We start from the raw sequence: 20568 nt of genomic DNA, 5'->3' as shown, positions 1-20568 counted from the left end.
TTTCACGGATATTTGTTAATTGTAGGCCATCCATCATTACAGAACAAATATGGTGATGTAGTAGTAACTTAGTATTGTCTAACGTTATGTCACCTTCAGGTGGTTTTTTTTTTTTTTAATATAAGAAATAGCCAGTTCAGTGCCTAAAGTGCTCAATAATCATTGAAGTGTCTAAGCCATATCCAGTCTTAGTTTATTGTTTCCCCCCTCAAAGAATTTGGTATCTTTACAGTGGAAGTAAGCCCTTTTCTTGTTTGAAGGAGTTGCTTTCCAAGTAAGGCAAATGAAATGACGAGTCTTACATAGTTTAATCATTAGGAATTCCTGCCACCTTCCCCCAGTTAGAGTATATTCTCTTGATGCTCTTCTTTGTACATATTTGGACTACACACTATCAGTGAAACATTCCTTAATGTCTAATGAAACCACACAATCCCATTTTTAGGACTTCTGTTGTGAAAAAAATAAATTAAATGTATTGGAAAATTGGGTTTGACCAGACTGACTTAAAACAGTTACTTATTGAAAGAGCAGAATCTTTAAATATTTAAGTAAACAAACCTTGCATTTAGTAAAAATAAACTGACAATGGAAATTTTATTCATAGTTCACCCTAGTGGATAACAGTAGCAAAGCAGAGACTACTTTTTGGGTATAGACTTCCACTATGTGGATCAGAAAGGGCTACACGATGTAGCTCTGCCCTCTGTCTTAACAGAGGAAAAGGGAGAATGTTACTTTTTAGCATACATGTTTAGATTAAAGGGTTATATCTGAATAAATTTATGCTACTTTGCCCATGGATTAAATTAGAGTAATGAAAGAATTTCCTAATTCTGTCTTCCTCACATGAGTCAGTCCCCTTAAGGGCTCAACAACTTTTTGAACTCTTCAAATAATTTATTTAGGTCCTGAACACAGGGTAAGAATTGTGTTGGAATAAATTGTCCATTGCTCAATGCAATGTAGGGTTTGGTTTTTTTCTTCAATAGCAGGCGATTTGCAGATGTCTATATAGTTGGTTGCACTTCAGAGTCGTAGATTTGGTTAGAATGGACCTCAGGAGATCACCTAGTACTTTATTCAGGCAGCGTTGTGTGTAGATGGACTACCTTGGCAGATGCTTGACTCTTCTGTTCTTAAAACCTCTAGAGAAGTAACTTTCGCAAGTTTCCTTAAGTGCATATTTATTTCATGCCTAAGCTGCTTTTGTCTCCAGTATATATTCAGTTGGATTTTTTCCCCTATTCAAGATAATTTTGTACTAAAAGACACCTATAGTTTCTTCATGCAGATTTAAAAAAACACTCTTTCTTTACTGGATTTTTATTTATCTACACACTACTTAAAGCGTAGCATTTAATTAGGACATTACTGAGGCTTTGAGAAAGGACTGAGTAGTTGCTTCCCTGTGTAATGACACTTGTTTTAGTAATTCCAAAATGAGTTGTAAATTTTTGACAGCATTTTGTTTGCTCATATAGTTTGCATTGCACTATGCTCTCCAGACACATTCCTTTCTTTAGTGTACTACTGCTTAGTCAGCGATTCCTGGTTTTGGATTTGAGCTCTCCTTCAGTTAAACTTTGCCTTGTCAGTATCAGGCCATCTCCTCCATGTGTCTTGATTATTTGAACCCATGTCCAGACCTGACAGATGCTTCAAGTCCCTGACAATGATGTCCTCTGCAAATATTAGGAGTGCTGATATAAACTACAACTGTTATTTTTAATAAATTATCCTTTCATGTTAAGCCAACGTACTGGCTCACATTTTGAGGACTTTATTTTGAAAAGTGAATAGTAAAGTAAAATTTATTTTCAAAGCAATTTTTACATTTGCTTTTAGTCCATAAAGGACTGTTACCCAGGTGGTTCTATTTATTTTGAGAGCTCTTGCCTTGGGTTTCTACTGTTTTCCTGCACGATGTCGTTTGGGGCACTGTTTTCCAGAGTGAGCGATCTTCTATACAGACTGTGTGTTTGGAAAGTACTTCTCCTTACACAGTAGTGTTTTTAAAGTATTGTATTCCTACAATGAAAAAGGGAAATGGTAAGAATCTTCACTCAAATTCTCTTAACATGAGTCACTACACTTACCCCTTGCTGCAATAATCTGAAGTGTATAAAATGCTTTTTACATGTGAACTCCTAGAAATTATTTTACTGATACTTACTGGTTTGCAAAATTGCTAGGATAGGGGGAAAAGAAAACCTGTGTGGTTATATATACTTAATGTGTATTTGCTGTCTTTGTTCATAAACTGCTGTAAACTGCTAGTCACAAAAGCTGGTAATGAGAATTACAATGGTCCTAAATGTCAAATAGGCAGAACCTTGAAGTGACTTGTGGTAGCTTTGCAACGAGGAGGCTACGGGACTGGGTTACATGCGTGCGGATCACCAATGCTGTTCTCTTACTGGAAGAATTTTAGTATTTTCTGCATGAGTTGTACTTCATTCCGTATAGCACGGTAAAGAAGTATCCTAACAGAAGCGGCAACCATTCAGTTGTGTGATCAGCAATATTGTCTTCAGGGTGTGAAGTTTAAATGTATTTTTTTATTACCTCAAATTTTCATATTGTATGTTGACTTTTAAAAGGGCTTTGACGTGATGTCCGTAAATATCCATATAGCCAAACTGCTAAGATACAGACTGTGTAAGTGGGCAATAAAGTGGCTGGACCATTGACCTCAATAGGTGTACTCTACAGTGCAAGGTTCAGCTGGCAGTCAGTTACCAATGATGGAGCTTGATACTGAGGACATTACTGCTTAATGTTTTCATCAGCAGCCTGGTTGGATAGAGAGTACTCTCACTGACTTTGCAAATGCTGCCAAATTGGGCAAAGTAGTTCATACGTTGGAAGGGAAGACTGCTATTCAGAGGGACTTTGGCAGGCTGACAGGAACCTCATGACATTCAGCTAAGGCAAATGCAAGGCTTGCACCTGGGAGAGAATAAACCTGTGTAACAGGACAGGCTGAGCAGTGACTGGCTAGACTGCAGCACTGTAGAAAAGGCCTGGGGGGTCCTGGTAGACAGCAAGTTGAACGTAAGTTAGCCGCGTGCCCTTGTTCAGTAGGCTGGCAGCCTTCTTTGCTACTGTATGAACAGATGTGGAGCTAGAAGGTAAATGGTGTGATTTTCCTGCCCACACACACTTAAGCATTTGTGGAGCTGTAGCTGGAGAACTGTGTCCAGTCTGGGCTACCCAGTACAAGGAAGGCACTGACATACTTGAGCAAGCACAGCAGAGGGACACTAGGATGGTCAGGGGGCTGGAATGCTTCTCATGTTAGGGTGTGTTTCTTCAGCCTTTAGAAGAGAAGAGAAAGGGGAAAACTAATTGCTGTGGGCAGTGTAGAGTTGACAAGAGCCAGATTTTTCATTGTTCGTAGTGGAAGCATGGGAGGCTTTGGACACAAATTTCATCACGGGCCATTCCAAACCCATGTAACAAAAAAAACTTCTAAACTTGAGGGTGATCAAACACTGGACCAGGTTACTCTCAGAAGTTGTAGAATTTCTGTCTTTGGAGATATCCAGAACTCAGTGGCCCAAAGCTGTGAGCAACCTGTGCTAATTAGACCTCCCCTGAGCAAGGGTTGACTAGATGGCCTCTGGAGCTTCCTTTCAATGTGTGTGATTTTATAAAAGAATAAAAGCCATCTCAGTTCATTGCCTTTGCTTGTGAGCAGCTGGAGTCCTGTTGCTGCTCAGAAAAAAATGGCAGTTTCTTCTTGTGCAGGAATAATTGCCATCCCCAGGCTTTAGTTTAAAAATAATTAGTTGATGCCCAGGAGTGAGTGACTGTTGTAAGCCCAATGTCAATAGCATGTGTTGCATCAGCTAAAGTTAACTGATGTTTTTGTTTCCTTATGTGAGTTTGGGTCATGAAAGAGCATGGCAAGAATGACTCAGTTCAGTCCACTTTCAGCTACCTTCCAGATTACAGCATTCTTTTTTTGTTACCTGAAGCAAGATATTAATAATTAATTATGTTTCTTTTAATTATCCTACTTATTAGCACAGAGCACATGAATGCAGGAATGAAGATTTAAGCTGGCATCTACGTATTGGTTTTGTAGCTGTCTCAACATTTAGTTGCAATCAGCACGTAGCTTTCCTACAAGAAGGAACCAGCCTTACTATCAAATAACAATATGTAAAATGTTCATATAAAATTAGAACTAAGAGTCTTTTAAATTAGTGTGGATACTTTGTGTTGGAATACAGAAAACTTTGGCTGTTGAGAATTTTGGTAACATTAAATAAATGTATTTGGTGTCCAGAAACCTCAGGTCTTGATTAAGAGGGCCTCCCTTCTTGCCCCTGCCACCATCCTTATTTAGGATTTCAGGGCCTTAAATCAGTTGCTTAAACATAGGTAAGCAGTGCTATTTGAGATGTTCTGGGCTGTCCTGGACATCTACATGGACCTGGCAGATATGGCACAGGGCATAGGAGAAACAGTGTGCCCTTCTGGATGTCAGTCTGAGAGCAGGCAGGTTGCCCTAGGACATTAATCTCAAGTGGCAGCAGGTGCCTATGTTTAGACTGAATGCAGTGCTAGGTAATATGACCTCTTACCAAGAAGTGAAGAATAGCTATTATAACAAACTGGTGAGACATTAAAATTAACTTTCTCTCTCTCTCTTTTTTTTGTTGGGATTTTTTGTTGGGTGTTTTGTTTGTTTGTTTTGGGGGGTCCCCGTGTTGTGTCCCGTCCCGCAGTTAACAACCATGGGTATGTGTTTAGGCAGCCTTCAGACTGAAAGGTCTGGTTTTTGATTCTCCATGTGCACCAGACTGGCATCTGGTGTTGTTCCACAGCTGTACTGAGTGTGTAAGGTGAGCTTCAAGAACAGATTCTCTGTGAAATCTTCCTTGAGGGTATGAGCCTCTGGAGAGAAATTGTTTTAAGTCTTGAAACTGGTGCTGGCTGACTGCCTTCGAATTTTCTAACTCCCTGTGTGCAAGTTGTCTCAAGGTCTTTATTCTGAAATCCCTTTGGTTTATAGTTTAATCCTTCTAGGGTTATATAAGAGGTAAATTAAGGCATGTAACTGTTAGTAGCAACAGCCTAAATGCATATGCTATCTTTAAATTAAAAAAAGATAAATTACCTATCACTAAGACTTGGGTGCAGCCTTTTGGGTGGAAGGATTATAAACCCCCAGTACTGGTAAAAGGGGTGATTTTCCCTCTTCTGCTTCTTTTTTCCACTCAGTTGTATATTTCTATTTCTTCTGTGCTGACCTTAGTTTGTGTTGTTAGGCAGTCAGTTGGATCAGGAAACTAATCCAATTGAATTTTCCCCTGTGTAATTTAGCTTATTGTGTCTCTTGAAATATTAATAGTGTGCACATGCAGCCTTCTTCCTGATCTGTACGTTACAAGGTAGTATTTTATTTGTAATACTTCTCCCATAGCTATAAGATTTAATAACATTTTCCTACAAATCGTATTTTGCTAATGCTGCTGTATTACAGATGTATCCTTTAAAAAAGAAAAGATTAAACTATATTTATTAAAGAGCATAGTTGTATTTCTGTTTTCCTGATAAACCATCAGTATTCAATAAAACCTACACTTTAAATAGTGGATTGATCTGGTACATGGTTTTAGTTCTTAGCATTTGTGTTTGACAGTTTTGTTCAGTCACACAGAAAAAATAGCATGCCAGACTGCAGCGCAGTAGGTTCACAATTTTACTTGAAGATCAAATTTAAAATAAGTATTTAGAACGTGTAACTGAACACATTTGTATGTTTTTGTTTACTGGGTGACTAAAGATTGACATGTAATAAAAATGAGTGATAATTATAGAAACTGCCACATGAGATTTATTTTTGGTTTAGTTCCATGATGCTATGGTTGATGAGGTGCTGAAGTTGGTATGCTATTTCTTTGCTCTTGATTGACCCTGATTTAAAAACAAACAAAGAAAAAACCACCCTAAAAAACCTAAAACAAAATCCACACAACAAAATACCCACAAAGAACCCCAAACAAATCAAAAAGCAAACAACCCCCGCGCAAAACACAAAAAGTGTGGTTGAAACGGATTTGTCATTTTGCCTGTATTTAACAGATATCTCAAAGCAGAAGCCAGGCTTTTCCTTACATGAGTGACCCTGGATTTTTGCTTTTAAATGTTGCAGATGTATGGTATCCTACCAAAGTAGTTTGTGATTTTAAACTTTATGTACAGATATTAGACTAATATTTTCATAGCCAGTCTGTAATTTCAGAACATAAGAGGGAAACCTTGAGTGTATGCTCAGCCAGAGAACTTAACTCCCAACAGTTAACTACAGCCATGGCTACGTAGTAGTTCAACTGTTGTCAATTATGTGTATTTCTGTTTGTTTCTGTATTTTTCTGGAGTTGAATTTGATCTCCACTGCCCGCTGTCTAAAAGTTGGCCTGGGTGGGGTCTTAGACTGAGACTAACATTAGGGGTATTGACTACCAGTTAAGATGTTTGCATAGGTAGCAAATAACTTTCTCTACTGAATAACTTAAAACATAATAGAACATGCTCTCTTGTTAGAGCCAGAGCTAATTGTCAAGGATGGGACAGTGTCAGTAATGACACAGGAACACTGTCTCTGCAATTTTTGGTTGTCTTCCTCCCGCAGGCAGAAAGTCAGTGGTGTGAATGCACAGCATGGAAGAATGGAACTGATGAAATCAGGAGAAGAATGGCTTTAAATGACTCTGCTGTAGTAAACAAGGGAGAAGTATATGAGGTTGTTTGGTACGGCAGAATAGCAGATGATTTCAGTTAGTATACTTCAAGTATATTTGGGTCATTTTGGGGTACATCTGCATTACTGATGGTGTTGCATAGATCTTCAGATCCAAAACTTCCTTATCAACACTTGGAGTGTACCACTTGCTACATGCATCAGATGTGCAAAAAGCTCATAAATGCTGAGACTTACTAAGCAGTTCGTTAGCCTAGATCAGTGGTACCTGGCTGTGGTGAAGATCAGCATGACTCTCAGTTGCAGTCAAGTAGCTCTGGTGGATCAGTCCTTATAAGCACTAGTCTGTTTCTACTGAGCAGGCTGTGCAGCATCTCTTGCAGAGCCCTCAGAGCCAGGTGTAGTGTGATGTGGTTTTAGAGAGAATGGGTACATCTGCAAGCTGTAGGCAATAGTTGCGTAATTAAAAAAAAAATAATTGGAAAGTTAGTGATTCATGATTGTCAGCTTTATGATAGAAAAATAGATGAGAATAAGCATATGTAGTTCTAACTATCTATTTGAAGCTTATTAAAACCATTTTAAAAATAAGCAACACATTTTTTGTAGAGCTTACAAAATTATGCTATTGTGAACTAGAGGAAAGCACACTGGCTTAATGTCTTGAACAATAAAATTGGCAATATAAAACAACTCACCTTATCCGTTAGCGTTCTCTTCAGTGAGGAAAAACTGCATTAATCATAATGTACTGCAGAGCACAATTTCATGTGAGCCCCTTCCTCCTGCAGTGTGCCTTTAGCAAGGCAGCCTGCCCCTCTATTTCAGACGTTTTAAAACAAAAAAGCTAATTGGTGCTCTGCCTAGACATTTAAAATTGCAAATAAATCCTCAAGTTACAAAAGGATTAGCTTTGTTTTACAATGGTAAATAAAAAATACACTGCCATTTTTCTTTAGTTTGATACAAATTGGTGGGTCAATGAACCAAATAATTTCATTTTAAATCTGAAACACTACTTAGATTTACAGTCCAGAATTAATCCTTGGCATGAATCAAACATTAATGTTTGTGATTTAATAGTAATAATTATAAAATTTCAAAGAAGTGTCTCCAAAAAGCAAAATTAAATAGAGAATCTTTTGTTAGAGGAATTTTTAAGTAAAAATAATAAAAAAAATTTACGGAAAAAATGCTTTTATCTCAGAAAAAAAAACAAGGAAAGAAAGTGTAATTTGTAGTTGAAATAGAAGACAGTGAAGTGCCCAGCCAAGGGACTTGATTTTAGTTCTGAAATGAGATATGAAAAATTCGCATTCCCCACTCAAACAAACAAACTATACTAGAACTTATACTAGAGTTGAGCTGTGTCAGATGAGCCAAGGTGCATCACAGATTTTCAGACCTGTAAGCTTTCTTCTTGCGCCCAGAAGATAAATATTCATTTTGGCCATAAAATGCCGTTAGGAGAAGGACTGAAATCCTCAGTTTGATCTCCAAATCCTGTGGGAAAACAGAATTTTTTCAAAGTCAGGTATGTCTTAACATTAGCTGTATCAGGAGGACATTTCATACGCAGCCTTCTAAACCAGCTGGGATTTCTTAGGCAAGGGAAAACTAGTTGGAATTTCATAGACAACCTAACCTCCTTGTTTTCAGGTAATTAACTGTAATGTCCAGCAGAGTGCTAGTACAGGTATGAATAGTAGAGGCTAGAAGATCATTAGGGGGGAAGGAGATGGTTTCCTAATCAAATGGAGATTATAGCATTCTTAGTTTTCTATTTGTTCAATTACACCGGTGAGGTAATTGCTTGACTGTTACTTGTTCTGTATGCTTTCCTTTGTAATTTGTTTCTTACATCTGTGCTAGGTTTTTATATTGCTCCCTACAATGTTATAATTTCTGGGACTTTTTTCCTCCTCTCAATGTTTAAGTTGTTAAGTTGCAGCTTGTCTTAAGGAGTTCCTGCCGCTGCATTCAGTTGCAGTCTCTTTCAGTAGAGACTTAATTTCTTTAAGTAATTAATTGAAAAAAGCCAACTTGCATTTTCTGCTCCAGATCAGAACTTCTCCTTTTGTCTTTCAAGATCTGATCTATTAACTGGCTACAGTCGCTGGGGTTTTTTCCCCACAGGAAGTATAATGCTGTCAGTGTCTTAAATTTAAAATTATTTTTTTCTTTTACAGACTGAGACAACTATAGGCCTCAGTTCATATCAACAGAAAAGGTAAGCATGATTTTATAAAAGTTTAATACAGTCATCCTATTGCGAGATTTGTGATATTTTTCATAGGAATAATAAAACTTTATTGTAAACAAGATCAAATAGAAATTGCGTAATTTTATCATTTTCCTGAAGCTTTCTTGAGAAAGGCCTGGGTTTGTTTACCTGCTTGCATCCTTTTGAAGAAAAACTTTATGGTGTTACTTTCGATAGATTCTTCCCCACCTCCCCGTCCGCCTGTCCCATCATCCCGTCCTCCCCTCCGAAGACATCATCTGTTATCAAAGAACTTTGCATGTATAGTATCTGAGAAGGAAAAGAAGTGGCCTCTTTTTCCTCTGGTCCCTAATTTTTCTCTGGAGACTCCTCAAATACTGCTGTGTATTTAATGAGTACATTGAACCGTAATAATGAAGCTTGTTTCTTATGCAATAGCATTCAATAAGCTGTCATGTAAAGCATAGCTTATTTTCAGTAAATACAGCTAGATTTTTTTTTCACAGGCTGTTTCCATTTCCTTCCCAGGAAATCTAGTAAAAGGACTACTCTTCTGTCATTTCAGATGGGTTTATGAAAGGTTCTTATTTTGCTATGTATGTAGTCACTTAAACATGGGCTTAAGAGCATTCTCTTTGCAACAAGTTTTGAAAAATCTCTGAAAAAAAAAAGCAACATTTTTCGTTTTACACTTAAAAGCCTTGATCCTATTTGTATCGCTTGCCTCCAGTCTCTGCTGCCTTCTGATTAGATACAGACCTAATTCTTGCAATGTAAATCTCCTGAATTGTATGAAAATACTATAGACTTCGTCTTAACTAGTACTAGGTTTCTAAGTAAACTTGGAATTCAGGATTTCAAGGGGAGTTTGAACGTGTAGGTGCTGAAGAACCTTCTGAGGATGTGGCAGGTCTTTCAGTCCAGGGAAATTAAAACATAAATTCACATTATCATGATAATGTAAAAGAGTTAATATTATGTATTGAAATAAGGCAGTTATTTCATATTTTGAACTGAAGCTTGAGGCAATTTGTGTAGTATGGTAATGTGAATTTTGTCAAACTTGTACTATACGAACTTCTCACTTGCTTTTTAATTTAAAAAGTTTAGCCTTGTAATTCTGCATAAAACTTGAAAATTTGCGGTGCTATACCTTCCCAGAATCTGTTGTCTTTCCCCTTCCCCAGCAATGGGGGCTTCTCTCTGCCTTTCAAGACTTCTGCCCATTTATTTCTCATCTGTGAAGTCCCTCAAATTAAACTTTCCACCCAGTGCTTTTACTAAACTATTTGTTTTCTACTTGCCTGTTAACATTGGATTAAGCAAGCAGAATATGCATTTCATTAAACTGCTCCCATAAATAATCCCTTGCAAAGGTGTATTCAGTACTGTTTTTTCTGTTAACTACTTATACATACTCTATATACACCTCCGTGTGTGTAACTGTACTGTGATAGGAGAATGAAGTACCACATGTTAAGTTACCATGCATTTAGAGTTACTTGCATTTAATTTTCCGGGTTGCTGTCATCATATAAATAATAACATTTTGGTCAAGGTAAAATAAAAATAGCTTTTTAAAGATCAAATTACAATGATGCACTTCAAATAATTTGTTTAATAATTTGCTTTTGCTATCTTAAACTGCTTGTGTGAAGCCCTGCACTTGTTCCCCAGTAGTGGACTCAGACTTTGCACAGCAGTAAAAGAATTTCTTAAATTTTGTTATTGAACTTTTCTTCTATGTTGAAAGATCAGTAAGATGATCCTTAATGCTTCTGGAAGAAAACAATCAAAGCAAATAGGTTACAGAGCAGTATAACTAATATTAACTTCCAAAACTAAACTTCAATTTCCATAAGCCAAGTAGCTTAACTAAGTGATCATTGTGTTCTTCCCTGTCATGGTTTGTAATAGTAAATCAACTGGACTTCTGGTCATTCATAACTCATAAACAGCATGAGTGCTTTAAGATGCTGGTACCCCAGTTTTTGTTTACCTGTCCTTCCTGCCAAGGATTCTCTCTCCTGTGAACAGAGGAAGGGAATATGTGTGCCTGTGGCCCAGCTGCTGCAGTTCATGGTCTAGTGATTTATTTTATCCTGCCAGCAATGATGGGTTTGTACATGGTTGTGAACTGGAGCTGTTGTGCTGAGGGTATTTGTTGCATTCTTCCACGGGCTGTTAGGGGATTGCAGAATGGTAGGGGACACAGCTGTGGACAGGAACTTAAACAGCTGTAGCTATGCGCTGCAGTATGTCATTCAGATTGCATGTATGAAAACATGAATTTAGGAATGATAGTTGAAATTCTGAGAACCGTGATTGCTGTATTTTATGTCTTGGGTAAAGCCAGACTTTATGGAAACAGTTTAAATGGAATAGTATCTTGTTCAAATCATTGAGTCTCAATGGCAGAAAGAAGGTGCCTTTATTGGTACTTATGTATTATGTGCAATATTTTTGTCACCCAGGAAAACAATTTAATTTGGTCCTTGAGAATGAGACTGAGGTCATGGATTAGATATGCTTTCAGAATTTTAAATTTTGATTTCTTACCTAAGAAGATTGCTTTCTGTCTTTGAAATTTCAGTGTTCTAAAATGTGTTCTAATAAAACACGGGTTTACAGATTTGAAAAATCCGCAGGTTTGCCAGGAGAAACAGCCCATTTGACTTCAGGGTGCTGGTCTATTTGGGGTTCAATTACAATGTGATAAAGATCTTCATCGCAAACTCTTTGATGCCATATTACAAAGTAAATACCCAATTTGCTGTCTGTCTTTTTCTTTCTCTATCATTATTGGTTTTACATGGGGCCTTCTTTCAAGTATTTTTCTAGGTGATTTTTTTTTCAATGGCGTTGTGAAAAACTCTAGGTTTCTGGTCCACATGCTTACCTTCTCTAGATGACTTGTCTTTCATTGTCCTTATTAGAGATTATCATATCTTTTTGGTATAGCTTACAGATATTTCTTCCCTATTTTATTTGGTTCTTTGATCTGCTTTTTAACACTGGTTGGAAGGAGGGAAGTCATTTAATTTGTTTTGTTCTTCCCTGTGGTCAGATTACAGTGCATCTATTGAAGCTTCTCCCTGTTCTCTCCCCGCCCTTTCCCCAGACAGCCCCCTCAGGAAACGTTAGCTTTGAAGTTTAACTTCTGATAGAATTAGTATATTTTCATGATACAAGGTTAATGTTGGCATAACTGAGCCAACCACTAGCTGGGTGTGGTTTATGAAAACCTTTTGTTGCTAGTCTTTTCATTCATCATTATAGCAGTGGCTACTGCCAGATACCGAAGTGGTCAAACATTTTGTGGGAGTTCACTTTCTCACTGAGGCTGTGTTTAATACCAATATTTCTAAAATAATACTAACTATAAAAATTTAAATACATTTTCTGATATATGCAGCTCAGCCTTCTTTTTAAATATTAACAATTCATGGATGCAGTCAGGGAAATATGATTGGTTGCTTACTTTTTTAGCCAAAAATGTTCAGTCCAAATTTGAGGTGGCTCTTTCAAGGACGTTCTGGCACAAAAAGTACCCACTGTGAAGTATTCACCTATTTGTCATTTTAAAAAATCGTAACGTTATTTTTGGACACACTTTCATTCTATCTTGTGGTAATAGAAATAACAAAGTAGTGTCTTTCTAAGAGATTGCATTGCTAAATAAAATAATGAGATCTCTTGCTATTTGATGTTTAATGCTGTTGTCTTTATTTCTTGACGATTTATTGCACAGGAGAGGATATAAAACCCTTTAAACAACTGGTAAAGTAATGTGGGAAAAATACATATAGATTAATGCTTAGATTTGAATTTTCCACAGTAGCAATTAAAGATGGTACAGATAAGATTGCACAGAGCACAGACCTCCTCCAGAAATCCCATAACACCTAGAAAGGTGAAGTGGGGACACAGAAACAGTTACTGCCCAACTTTCAGAAATCTTTAAATACTGTATTTGACAAGCATTCTCTTCATTTCCAAATGCAGAGATGTGCACGGGTTACTTAAAATTTGGTGCCTAGTACTCTGTGATAAACAGCAAAATATTATATAAGTGCTGCAGAATGTCCCTAGACAGAAGAAAATTGTCAGCACAGATGGATGTCTGTGTCACCTACAGTCTTTCCAGGCATTGAAATTTTGACCACATTTATAACTGCATCTGTGACTTACCTTACTGAGACATGAAGTTGCACTTCAGTGAATTGCATCTGGTGGTAGGCTGCTTCTGGGTAGCAGCAGTACGGTAGTTAGTAGTTGAGGTAAATGCCTTCTCAAATGGGTTACAGAGTGGATGGTACAGTGAGGGTAATGATCGTGTCAGGGACTGTGTGTAGCTCACTCTCAAGTCTCATTTTTAATATCAGAATTCTTGCAGAAGGGAAAAAGTGTTGGGATCATCTTAAATCATTACCAGGAACTAGTTGTTCCTAAAACTTCATAGGTTCAGATGACTCCTGGCCAATTCTTGCTCTGCTGGAGCTTGTTGGCAGAGGTCAGTAGCCCTCTCTCATTCAGATGCATCTTTTCCCTTTCATGTTCTTCTTCTTGACTTTGAAAGTTAGAAAACTTGGAGGGGTAGGGAAAGAAAAATGTTTAAATTTTGATATAAGACTGGAAGCCATAGCTCTACATGCATACAGTAGTAATTAACTTAAATGTCATTATGCTGTAAAGTTGCCCTACCCATGGGTGTATCCAGCCTTCAGTGAGCAAGTGCCCAGCAGAGCAGACATTATCATCGTTTTGTAAGTCTGCTGCAAGTTGACTCATGTTGGGCCTTTCAGTAGGCAAAGTTTGGGAATTCCAATATTGCTTGTTCCCATTTGAATCTTATTACAGTTGTTACTTTTATTATAATAGTTGGCATTCATTATGATTTGGCTGCCTTCACCAGACTTCAGCCGTTTAGAAATTCTGTGTTGTCTAAATGGCTATCCAGGATAATATAGCTATGCAGTCTGAGAAAATGTTGCTTAAACTCTTTGTGTATGTCCTGATTGTTCCAGTTAGGTCAAGTTACTCTTGACTGTATTTTCAGTGAGTTTGAAATAAAGGTCTGTGTTATTGCTTTTGTAAATACTGTAAATTTTTCTAATAACTTTTCCATAAAAGGAACTGGTAAGTCCTTTTACCAATATTGACCAATAATAAAGGAGGTGCTAGCTGACTGTTCAGAGTTTTGAAATTGGAAGAAATTGACAGTACTATTTAAAAAATGATAATTGAAGAAGAGTAGTTTCTGTTTAATGTTACCTTGACAATGGAGATACATGAGCTTTTTGTCCTTTTCAGTTTAAAAATGTGCTGTAAATGTTTTTTGAAATTGGACCATAAACTTTGGAAAGTGAGACAATCACTTTGAAGACTTATTATCAACTTGTTTAATCCTTTCAAAATATCTCTGGTACTATAATTTTCCAACTTTATTATCTTATGTCCACTGCCTTTGTAAACTTCATTTTTGTTCAGCACTTGTTCCATGAGGTTTGATTTTTAGCCTGAGAAAGTATACCCAAGCTCTCTTATTCAACAACTGTAATGAATCACAGGAGCACTTAATAGTAGCAAAAATTGTAATTTTCTATAGATATGAATACAGTTCTTCCTATTGGTGTAGTTCCTCCTATTGGTGTGTCTTACACCTTCACTTGTTTTGTGATCTGTATATATCCAAATGTATACACATGCATGTGCGTGCACACACACGCACGCATATGTAAGTGTACGCTAAGGCTGACTGTACTATGTCTACTCTTTCCCCAATAGTGTTTTACTTTTATTATGTGGATAAAGCTATTCTTATTGACTAAGCTCTAAGTAATACTGAAGATGCTTCGACATCCAAACTTAGCAAGCTGTAAATCAATCAGCATGAATAGATCTTTCTATTTAACATGTTATACTTGAAGTGTGAAGATTTGGTTGTGGAGTACTAGATTGGGTCATTGAGACATTGTATTTTAAAAAAAAAAAAGCTGTTGATTTGTTATACTTACTTGTTATATTTGTTGCCCAGATTTGTGCCATTACAGAATACAGTTTAGGTTTCATACCCTATTCTTAAATTTTCACTCCCGTAAATAGCTTCCTTGTTGAAGTGGTTCTGGAGTATGGAAAGACATCTGAATTTGATCGATCAGTAGTTTTCCTGGAACCATACTGGACGGAATTAGATTGAGTTCAAGGCCTTAGCTTTTATAAGGTGAGCCACATGTGCCTGTCTGAGGGCATCTTCCACCTCCTGTGTTCTCCCTTTGAGACAGAACTGGGTGTTTCTGCTGCCCTGGCTGGGTTTGTGGAGCAGCTTTGCTTACCCAGGGTACATGTCTTTGGGCGGCTAGGATTGATACAAAGTCAGAAAACAAAGATCTAAAAGGAGTGCTATTTTGATGTTAGTAACAAAAGCATTTAAAGAAAAAGGAAAGCTGTTGGTCTTGAGCCACTCAGGAGTCATTGATCTTGAGCCATACTTCAGTATTTCCTGTTTATTTATTTTACGTTATTGTCTCCGTGTTTTATGTTTTATTGTACAAATGATTTTTACTCAGCCCAAAATAAAGTGTTACTGAACTACAGAGGTACTTAAGTGTGGTCACAATCACATCATTCTGAATAAGAAAACGTTTCAGTCAATTAAACTGTTTTTGTATTTTTTCTTGTACCTTATGTTGTGGGTTACTGATTGTGCTCTATATAACTTTACTGGTAAAATAAGGAGTAGTAGAGAACATATCCAGATACTTTGTTGTTTTCACTGCTGGATTGTTTGAGTGGTATTTAAGATCTAGTCTTCATCTACTGGCATTCTCCTGAAGAGTTCCCAGTGGGAGGTTAGTATAGGCAAAACTAAGGAATGTTTCTAGAGCAGAGTCTGTGCCTTCTGGAGATTATGAGATTTTAGACATGTATAGACATAGGCTGTTTTCTCCCATGTGGCCTCAGTACCATCAAATAGGTCCAAGATTGTTTATGTACTAGTACAGATGTAGGTAGAGAAACTCATGATGTGTATATGTTGCTGTTGTACATAGAGGAAGATGTTTGGATTTTGCTGTGGAGGATGATATAAACCTATTTAGATTACTTTTTCACTTAGCCATCGCTATATAGAGGAAAACTAACACTTCAGTTATGTCCGTTTCCAAGATAAGTAATCTTGCATAATCTTTCTTGGAGGCACCACATAATCACGTAGGTGGCTGGTAAAATTTTGGTATCCTGACGGGACAAGTTTGTCATGCTGTTCCTTTTTTTTGGAATTAGTTGCTCTGTTATTAGTATTAATTAACATTTTGCTGAGAAAGGGCAATTTGAGATGGGAAGGGAACAAAAATGTATCATTTAACAGTATCTTTAACAGCATTTTAATTTTTCTTGCAGTGTATCCCTGTATCGGGGAAATTGCCGACCTCTCCGGTTTGAGCCACCAATGTTGGATTTCCATGAACAGTAAGTTGGAAAGTCTTTTGACCTGTTTAGTTAGACAAATAGAAGAAAACATCTCAAGACCGTTTAAAACTGATGGAGAAGGCTGTGTACATAAATTGCATTGGCAGATTGTTGGTAAGTGTAGTTGAGTTACTTTTTCCAGAGAGCTGGTGTAGTTAGGTCTCTATGTGATCTTTAAGACCATCAGCTGCCACAGTTTTGGTAGTGTAGGTGCTTGTACTTACTTCTTGGGTATTTGTACAGCTGCTGTGCAGAGCAGAAACAGTTTTAAGTTGAGAACTTAATGTACTGAGGTGAGGTTACCTTTCTGCTTGTACATAACCCACATCAGAGAACATCTACTACAGCATGTCCGTTTTACTATCGCTTTGGTGGCAAAAAAAACTTCGTCAGTAGATCTGCAGTTACTGGAACGGTAATGTAGAGTTGTGAAAATACAGCCTCAAGGGGAACAAACAGCTCCCAGGAACCTAGCTCCGTGCTCCACCTTGCAGCTGGTTGCTGTTTCGATTCTCAGTGGCTGAATATAATGGTTTACAGCAAACTTATCTGCAACTTCTCTAAAAAGTAAAAGAAAAGGAGGAGGAAGGAAGTTAACAATTTTGACAACATACCTGTTTGTAATGGGTTCCTCTGAGAACTGCTTCAGTGTTAACTTTTCTTATCAGTAGCTGGTTACTGTGTATAGGTAGCTACAATCATACTTCTTTTTAAGGGTCAAAATCAGTTCTGGAATTGGTGTGCATGGATGCGGCTTCTGTGCATTACTGATACTTTGACACAATGTAAATTGCAGTGAGGACACTTCAAACATTTTGGTAACAGCTCAACTTGGAAGAAAGAAAACAGTCCAGGGTGTGCCTTAGTGCAGTATTGCTTCCCCCATCCTCAGCCAGCACTGCTGCTAGATGAAAGGCTGCTTTATTTACAGATAAGCCACAGATGATTAGTAAAAATATAGTACCCTGTGTCTGTAGGAAAGACCATTGTACACTGTGGTGACTACAGAGATGTGCAAGGAAATTACACTGGTGAGTGCAGTAAACTCAAACTTGTAGAGCAGTTTGCTCTTTGTTAGAATTATTGTAAACTTACCTGTTGATTTGGTTTTAAGTGATTTAAAATAGTAAAAGCTTTCAATTCATAGCCATTACAGAATTTTACATTTGAAATGTATTTTATACTCCTTATTCTAATATGAAGATATGTGTTTTGGTGATGTCCTCTGAAATATCTTGCTTTTAAAGGTCATCGGTAGTTTGCATGATGGTCTGAAGAAAGCTACGTATGCCGCTTTGCTTTGTGGATTTCCAAAGACTTTTTTTTCTCCTTGCTAAAAATAGACACCAGACAGCATAGTAAATACTTTAAGCTGTTCTTCATTATATTTTGGCTTTATGTAAGCTGTTCTTGTCAGAGCTGAAAGCATTGAAGAAATAGTGTAGATCAGTATGCTGTTAAAGTAGTGCATCTCTTACTTAGGAAGGGCTCTGTACTGTAAATGCAGAACTGTACTGGGGGATCGCTGCCTTCTATCAGTTAAAATAGGGTACCTGTGTGTTAGGTCTTGGTTCATTATGTCTTCTGTTTGGTTTTTGGTGGGTGTCTTTTCCCTTTTTTTATTTTTTCCCCAACAGTATATGATAATTCAGTTTGTTTGTAGTTTAGGTTATAATCTCAGGCAGAAATCATATTCTGTTTTATTAGAACTTCAGTCAGATGTCAAAAACAGTTTTAGAAGAGATTTAGATGTGGAGCCCCAAAGTCAAGTTTAAAATCTGTACTTAGGCATTTAAATAAAAGTGAACCAACTCTGAGGAATGCTGAGTAACTCAACCTTATGGTGGGAACAAACTGCAGGTGCCAAACACCTTGGAAGTCAAATAATGCAGATTTAAGCTTTTGGCTTTTTTGCCTTTAAAATAGACAGGGTTTTCACATTCAAATTCTGGCTTTTCTTTCTTTGTTAATAATGGATTTTAGGAAAGGCATATTTAGTTTCTGAATAAGTATTGTGCCTAAAGAGTGTTTCATTAATAGGTAGTATGTAGCATTTGGTAGAGCAAGCTTGTTCAAAGTTCATGTTTATGCTGAGCTATCAACATGTATCATTCCTAGGCTAAAGCTAGTTGCAATATTTAATTTCAGTTGTAAGCTAACCCATTCTTCCTGGAACACTTTTGGTCTGGTGAGAGTGCGTGGGTTTAATCAGATGTTTCAAAAACATGCCAACTTGAGCACAAATAATATTTATGAAAAGTTATTTTATCTAGGGATCTCAGAAAATCAAAATCAGCATTAAGCTGATGAACAGGTGCAGTAGACACTTCCTGTGTTCCATCTGGAGATGAGATTACAATGGCCTTGTAATTCTGTTTTATAACAGATGAGGGGGTTTAATGCTGTTTTAATATAATAAATACTACCATATTCTACCACTTTGAAGGCAGTCCAGGTAATCTCACATTTATCAAAGAAATGTATGCTGTATGGTAGAATATGCAAATCTTTAGCTCACTTGGAGAGATCCCAAATGTTCTCTGTATACATTAAGCCTCTGGGAATGGGGTGGAACTGAGGCAGGTTTTCGCGTATCACTGCTCCAGGGAACTGCTTGGACTAAGTGGAACACTCATTTGGTTATTTAATGTGAAAGCCTCCTGCTTGTGTTTCTGAAGCAACAGCAGTCTTCCTCTGGAAGAGATTTTGCAACATGTTAGATATCAGAGATTCCGGGCTTTAAAGAAAACAAACAAGCAAAAAACCCTCCACCCAAAACCAACTCCACAACTAGCTGCCTTTAGTCTTAGCTGCATTCTGTTCCTTGCAACCTCTCTTTTAATCTGTTACTCTCCCAGGTTGTTAAATGGGAATGGAATAATTGAGGTGTTCTAACATACAAACAGTAACCATTACGTCGTCTTCCATAGCTTTGGGAGTCAGTTGCTCAGAGGCTATTTTGGCAGAACAGTCATTATCTGTATGGCTTTCTGTATTTGAGATGGGTCTTCATATTAGAGCTCTGGCCCATCTGGGTGATGACTGAAGAATACTGTTGCAGGGCAGTTTGTATTCAGTTCTTGTATCCACTTTTGGGAGAACTTGAGTCTTCATCAATCTTGATGCATTGCTTTCATCTGTGTTAATTCAACTCTGACTACATGAAAAGGAAAGTTTGTAAGTTCTTCACAATTAAATTTTTGGTAGAAGTAACTTTTGGTAGTGGAATACTTGGGTATTGAGTAGTTTAGGATACTAACACAATATAAGATAGAACTGCTTACCATCAAAATTTTAAAATGTGAAATCATTTTAAAGATTAAGTTGATATCTGGCCCCTGCTTCATAGAAATGATTGGTAATGTATGAAATGATACTTTTAGCAAAAGTAATATTTTAATCCTTGATCAACATATGCTTTTATGGTGGGTTGGAAGTTCTTGCTTCACTCAATTTGAGCAAGATCCCATTCTCTAGCCAAAGTTTTCTCATCAGTAAGACAGTATTCTGAAAATCTGTTTTTCAGTTTTCTGTTGATAAACAATCTTGATTTGCATTTCCTTTGAAGTGTTATCCGTAGGGGATTTTTGTAATGTTTTCATGTTTTTTGTTTGTGAGCTCTAGTATTTGGCAGGATATTCCATGAAAGCTTGAGCTGGCCTTGAAAACAATTGCTTGGTAATTTTCAAATATTGAGACCTCCTTGAAGGTCTTCAGACCTTATGTTACTTGAAGTAACACAAGAGGATGGGAAGTTTAGCAAATTGGTCTGTTTTCTTCAACAACTCTAATCTCTCAACAGAATTTGAGATTGCTGGAATTTTTTTGAAATGTTGCAAAATGAAATTTTCATTTCCCTTGAAGTTTGTTAAAATTAAGACACTGTTGACAGTAAACTAAGATTTAGTCCAGATCTACCTCTGTTTTTGTTAGCCTGTCACGCTAGACTGCAGAATGTCACCAAAGCAAATAATAGTTTATTACACTCTAAGATTCATTCAAATCACAGTTGGTGGCATGACTGGATAAGACTCTACTGCTGGTGTTTTGTATACGGGGTTTTGCTAACTGTTTGGAAAAGGTATGATTTGTTGTATGAGATCAGTGTTAGCTTTCTAACATAAAACGGAGCAGTTGCTCTGTTTAGTAGCTTACA

At 37.2% G+C, this 20568-nt stretch overlaps 1 protein-coding gene across 2 annotated transcripts in view; it reads left to right on the top strand.

Moving 5' to 3' along the window:
* TMEM131 (transmembrane protein 131) overlaps positions 1-20568 on the top strand; it is a 101674-nt gene that overhangs the window by 23843 nt on the left and 57263 nt on the right. For both annotated transcript variants that reach the window (XM_075093356.1, XM_075093348.1), the window contains exons 3-4: positions 8908-8948; positions 16344-16412. In XM_075093356.1, the coding sequence (XP_074949457.1) occupies positions 8908-8948; positions 16344-16412 (110 nt within the window). The remainder of the gene's footprint in view (positions 1-8907; positions 8949-16343; positions 16413-20568) is intronic.

Source organism: Phalacrocorax aristotelis, chromosome 1 (assembly GCF_949628215.1).
Source record: "Phalacrocorax aristotelis chromosome 1, bGulAri2.1, whole genome shotgun sequence".
NCBI lineage: Eukaryota > Metazoa > Chordata > Aves > Suliformes > Phalacrocoracidae > Phalacrocorax > Phalacrocorax aristotelis.
Note: the sequence above shows the minus strand (reverse complement) of the source record. Positions and strands in the feature narration are given on the sequence as shown.